Genomic DNA, 6298 nt, shown 5'->3' on the forward strand with positions numbered 1-6298 from the left:
TACAGTGCAATAACCATTTAATTGGCAAAATCAATGCTGACAATACCAAGTTCTGCAAAGGATAGAGATCCACAAAAATCTCTTTATTTCTTGCCAGTGGGACTATAAATTGACACAACTGCCTTGGAAAAGAGTTTGGCCTTCACATTCTCCACAACCCAGTGATTTCACCCAAGAGGAACGCCCGCACGTGTACAAGCATTTTTGTAGTGACCCATCAAGAGGAGCATGAATAAGTAAAAACTGCGCTCACGTCCTGGGCTGTTATAAAGCAGTCAAAATTAGTCCCCCCAAATCGTATGCTGTACAATATGCTTTTTTATAAAGTTTCAAATGGTTGAAATGAACAATGTGTTTTTTTAAAAAAATTGCATATAGGTTAGCTAAAACTAAATAAAAAGAAAAGAAAGTGGACAGTGACCAGGATTTGGGATGATGGTTATCTAGGAGCGGGGAAGGCTGGAAGATGGGATCAGGGAGGGAGGACAAGACACGTGCCCGCATTTTCTCCAAACACCAGACTTCGCTTAATTAAAAGAAAAAAATTAGACAGTGGTCTTTCCAAAAGGGAAGCTAGCAAGAGAAGCAGCTCTGATTCCTTCCCCAGCTGTCATCCCAGGACTAAAGCTGACTCTACCTGACCCCTAAGGAAAGGAGATCATGAATAAAAGTTCTCTCATTCTGTTTGCAGCTCTGAGCACCTGAATTTGCCTCTATTCCAAGCACACACACTTGGAGAACTACTGAGAACTGGGGGTCTGGGGCAGGTTGGAGGAGGTGACCCATGCCCGGCACTGGGTGTAAATGGAACCCAGGATAACCTGCGCTGTCAGGACTGGGAGCGGCAGGCCCAAAGGGAGCTCAGTCCTTGAGCCCAGCAGGCAGGACAGCCAGGCCTGGTCTGGAAGGCAGGATTCAGACCAGAAGCAGGGACAGGAGAGTGGTGTCAAACATCTGAAGTGCTGTGAGGCCCGAGGAAGAGCAGACCAAAGCCGTCTTCTAGAAGGCAGAACTGGAGTGCAGGGAGAAGTGGTGATTCCAGCTCCACCTCGGAAGGGCTTTTTCTGCACTTGGAGACTGACTCATCTCCTGTGGCACTGGAGGCCCAGTCCGCAAGCTGGGTGCCTCAGGATACACCACTAAAGTTTGCTCCTTCGGCCTCAGTTTCCCTTCCTCTAAAATGGGAATGAAGACATCTTCGTGGCCGGCCTCACGTGGGGCTAAAGGAGGGAGAGGGCTGTACAAATGTCAGGGATCATTCGTCCTACCCAAGTGAGTCGAGCAACAATTCTGCCCACCCTGGAATCTAGAAATGTCCACAAATGAAACTATAGTGCTGGACTGTGAAAGCACACAACAAGAAAACTTGTCCCCAGCCCCTTCTCCCCCCAAAACCAGTATTTGTCCCCACAACCTTATCAGCAAGCAAGAAGAATTTTTCTTAATTACCCAGAGAATCTGTACTTTTGAGATAATCTTGAAAAGCTAGCTGTCTATACATAGTTATCTTAAGAAAAAAAGAGGGACTTTTTTGCTCTTCCAATTAAAATAAAACAAAAATACATAAGGTCAGATTTTACTTCCACTAGAACTAGGCCTTCCTGCCACTGTGGGACCCTAGACTCATAAACATTACCTTGACCTCAACTACTGACCCCTAGTAGTACCTGGTAAAATGCAGATAACTCAGAAATGCTGAACTCAAGGATGAACAGGCATTAGGACACACATCTGGGACAGGCACAGACTTTGGAGTGCAAAGGGCCTAGGTGAGAATCTCTCTCTACTGCCTACCCTGCCCAGTGACTTTGGACAAGCCACATCCTTCTGGCAAAGCTCAGAACTCCTCATTTGTACAATCCTGGAACCCACCTCACGGTGTGATTTCAAGGATGAAATGAACATAACATAAAGCAGAGAGTGTGGTCCACAGTCGACATGCCCTATGTGTTATGTCCCTTGCCTATGAGACAGAGTGACACTTATTTATAGCAAATCATGATGATGATCCCTATCATTGTATGCCTTGGTGAAATGTTTACACACCTGACGGAGTATGGGAAGTGGGATAAAAACACCATTTGGAAAAGGATCTCTTTTTGCTCAGTTGCCAAATTCTAAGAACACTCTGTCCTGTGAGCTGTATGCTGCAGCCAAGTGGGTCGTGGGGCACCAACAACACCACATGAGATGAACACATTAGAAACACAGGTCAGGGCTTCCCTGGTGGTGCAGTGGTTAGGAATCCACCAGACACGGGTTCGAGCCCTGGTCCGGGAAGATCCCACATGCCGTGGAGCAACTAAGCCCGTGTGCCACAACTACTGAGCCTGTGCTCTACAGTCTGCGAGCCACAACTACTGAGCCCTCGTGCTGCAACTACTAAAGCCCTCGCGCCTAGAGTCTGTGCTCCGAAACAAGAGAAGCCACCGCAGTGAGAAACCCGCACACTGCAACAAAGAGTTGCCCCCGCTCACCGCAACTAGGGAAAGCCTGCGCGCAGCAATGAAGACCCAACACAAAAATAAAATAAATAAATTTATAGAAACACAGGTCAGCTTTCTCCCCTGCCAGGAATTAAAGACAGTGATCCCCACTTTGAGTGGGAACCATCACTTAAGTTCAGTGGAGCTCCCAAATTCTCAGTGGCATCACAGATTCAACTATCCTCTAGAAGCTGTGCTCCAAAAAGGTGAGGAAGGATCATATAAATGCGCTGGTGGTTGACCTGAAGAGATACTGCCCAGCAGAGTGAAGTGAGCAAAGTGACCCGAGCTTCAGCAAACAGAATGGCAGGGCCCTCCTGTTTGCAATGACAATGGAGCTGTGCTTCTCAAACTGTGGTCCAGAGCAGCATCACCTGGGAACTCGTTAGAAAAGCTGAATCTCAGACCCCTCCTACACCCACTGCAGCAGAAACTCAGCAGGGGGGCTGAGCACTTGATGTTTCAATAAGCCCTTCAGGGAATTCCAGTGCTCACTCAGGTTTGAGAATTGATAGTATAGAGTGATCAGAGATCTCAAAGTTTAAACCATCCCCAGGAAACATACCTAGACAGCCTTCAGGATCTTTCCCCCTTTCAATCCATTTCAATGGAACACAGTGTTAGCTATCACACCACTGGACTTCACTGTTGAATCCCACACTGCTTCTAGAATAAGAAAGGCCACGGTGGGATGCTTCCTGGTTCTCCACGGAATGCCAAGATGGGCTCCTGAAGGGCAGAAGCCATGTCTGATGCGTCTGTGAGCCTGCTGTGCCCCCAGGCCAAGGCCCAGCAACCAGCAGGCACCAGGAAAAGTGGGAAATAGTCTGAGCAACTGAGGAGGGAGCAGGAGCCCTTCCCATGAGTGCGTCCCAAGGACTGAACAAGGTTACTGTCCCCCTCAGTCCTTATACAGTGATCTTAGCTCCTGAACCAGAAAGCTCCTGAATCAAGGACTTTGGGGGCTGACTCTGGCTGGCTGCTCCAGGTCCCACAACTACCAGGACCAGAGGGGTCCCGAGGTCCCAAATCACTCCCTCACTCCAACGTCACTGCTCACTCCCTAGACCCAAGCTTGCCAGAGGTCATGTCCACAGGGGCTCCCCTGCCTGAGGTCAGGGCCCCAGCCCTTGAAGGTTGGCCAGAGGCATTATTTCTCCTGCTGGAGTGCGAGTTCCCAAACATCTCCAGGCCAGTGGCAGTGCCCTCCAACTCTGGATGCCCTCTGTCACCATGGCTGCAGCATCACCACCCTCCAAACTCAGCCAACCCACCCTGACACTTCCATACCTGTAGTAAGACAGGAGGCCGTTGCTGAGCACGAACCAGCGGCGCTGGTAGCCCTTCAGGTAGTTGGTCCACTTGAGAAGCCAGCCCTTGAAGCTGTCCAGAGGAAGTGAGACCATCGGGAGAGCGGAGGGCGAGCCACTCCCTGGCACTGGAGCCCCAAGATGTGTCTTCACCTGCCCTGGTCGCGGAGCCTTTGATGCCGGCAACAACCCAGACTCGAGTTTGGTCAAGGGCACGCTCCCCACTACTGGCCCCAGCGCCAGCACCTGCTCGGATGGGGCCTTGGTGAAGGGCCCAGCCCCCAGGCTTGAGCCCAACTCTTCCCGGTGACCTGATCCGGTCCCCAACCCCTGCAGCAGTTCCAATTCCTGTTTGAACCCTGGCCTTGGCTCAGACATCTTCCTGGACTCAGGCTCCGATCCTGGCACCGGCTCAGAAACTGGCTCCGACACCTGTTCTGACACCAGATCCCGTTTGGGCTGGGGCACCGCCTGGTGCTGAGGCTTGGGCTCCGGCTCGGAGCCGGGCGTGGAAGCGCTCATGCTCGGCGCCGCCGTGTGGCAGGACAGGCAGGGGACAACCGTGAAGAACGACGAGATCCCGCGGGACCGGCCGCCACAGCCACCGCCTCGGCACAGAGCGGCCGCTTTGCCCATGGAGCCCGTCGACCGGAGCGCGGCCGAGCCGGGGGGAGGGGGGAAGCGAGAGGCGGAGGCCTGGGGCGGGGCCGGGGGCACCGTCACGAGCGCGCGGCAGGGGCGCGCGCGGGTCTCTCCGCTGCCAGTGCGCCCCGCGCCGCCTTCGCCAGCATGGTCTTGCACGCAGGCGTGCAGCGGGCTGGACTTGGACCCTCGTCCCTCCCTTGCGTCGCCAGCTCCCGGCTCCGGGGCTGGCCCTTGGAAGGCGCCCAGGAAACGCTTGTGGGGCGAGAGCTCGGCGAGCGGGCGACGCGGAAGGGACGGCGCGCTTTGAACCACCATCCCTGCCTGCGCCCCAACCCGTGCCAGGCGCTGTGGGAACAATGATGAATGCGGAGCCCGCCAGCTCCCAGCGCAGCTCTGTTCGCGGGCCCCGCGCCGGAGCTCCCCGCCTCTGACCCGGGCAGGTTCGCTCCCCAAAACCCAGAACATGCGCCCGAAGCGCAGGGGCCCAGCCGGATGACGCTAAAAGCTGAGGAGGACGCCCACCGCCCCCCATGGCAGCCATTACCTGTCTATGGGTCCCTCCCGCTGCCACCAGGCTCAGGGGCCCGAAGCCACCGCCCCACCACCTGGGCCAGCTGGCCTCTGCTTTGGCCAGGGCACTTCGCCGCAAGTGGCAACATAGTTCAGGCTCTCTAAAGGAATAGAGAAAGAGTTTAGTAAGCCGAGCGTTTTAGTACAAGGAACGCATCCAAAAGCGAAGTTCTTGGAGCTCCTGGACATGCCTGGGTAACCTTAGCTGGCGGTCTGTGAAGATGCTGCAGTAGCCTGTGGAGTTTTACCTGTCTGTGCATTTTCCTGGGGGAAGGTCCCTAGTTTCCATGGGATTCCCAAAGGAGTCTGTGATCCCAGAAAGGTTAAACATCACTGATTTTAAAGAATCTATCCCGGGCTTCCCTGGTGGCGCAGTGGTTAAGAATCCGCCTGCCAATGCAGGGAACACGGGTTAGAGCCCTGGTGTGGGAAGATCCCACATGTTGCAGAGCAACTAAGCCTGTGCGCCACAACTACTCTGGAGCCTTTGTGCCACAACTACTGAAGCCCGCGCGCCTAGAGCCGGTGCTCTGCAACAAGAGAAGCCACCTCAATAAGAAGCCCGTGCACCGCAACAAAGAGTAGCCCCCGCTCTCCGCAACTAGAGAAAGCCCGCGGGCAGCAATGAAGACCCAATGCAGGCAAAAATAAATATAAATAAATATATTAAAAAAAAACAGTCCAGAAAAGTTTGATCAACACCATGTTTTTCATGCCATTTGCATTTAAGCATCTTGGGGTGGAGTGTGCAAGCTCTGTTTAGCCACCTCTGCCTATTGTCCTAAAGCCACGTGCACTGACCTCCCTAGCCCCTGAACACATGTGAGCTTGTGATCACTCCAAGGGGTTAGAACATAGGTTTCTTTAAAATATTTAACTGGTTTCTAAAACTTTGAAATTGTAATGCTTGCACTATATAGAACTGAACTATACAGGATATATAATGAAAGAAGAGCTCCCCTCTTTCTCCTCTCTGGGGCTAGTGTGTTGATAGTTTCTACACATCTTTCCAGAAATGTTCTAAGAGAACAGGTCCTTAAGATGAAGTGTATGGTTTTCATAAATTATATGTAAATTTTAAGTGTAAGTGCCGATTTGTGGTAGGTTTCATCATAATCTTAAAGGGGTCCATGATCCCTCCACATTAAGGACCACTGACACTGAGACTTTTAGCTCAGGGTATCTGACAAGAACCCATGTTTGCCTTCCATCTTTCTTGAGACCCAAAGAGACCCCACTGAAACAAAAGTATAAAAAATTCCAAAAGTACTAAGCATTCAACAGCAA

The 6298-nt window shown here is 52.3% G+C and overlaps 1 protein-coding gene across 3 annotated transcripts in view; it reads right to left on the reverse strand.

The window, feature by feature from the left end:
* The window catches only part of OSBP2 (oxysterol binding protein 2), a 165002-nt gene that overhangs the window by 142724 nt on the left and 15980 nt on the right, over nt 1-6298 (reverse strand). The window contains exon 1 of one of the 3 annotated variants that reach the window (XM_067700239.1): nt 3777-4491. The exons of 1 other annotated variant lie outside the window; for it this stretch is intronic. In XM_067700239.1, the coding sequence (XP_067556340.1) occupies nt 3777-4432 (656 nt within the window). In that variant the 5' untranslated portion in view covers nt 4433-4491. Of the gene's footprint in view, nt 1-3776; nt 4492-6298 lie in introns of those variants that run through there. One more of the 3 variants, XM_067700240.1, reaches the window with a different exon arrangement.

This window comes from Pseudorca crassidens, chromosome 12 (assembly GCF_039906515.1).
Source record: "Pseudorca crassidens isolate mPseCra1 chromosome 12, mPseCra1.hap1, whole genome shotgun sequence".
In the NCBI taxonomy this organism is placed as follows: Eukaryota; Metazoa; Chordata; class Mammalia; order Artiodactyla; family Delphinidae; genus Pseudorca; species Pseudorca crassidens.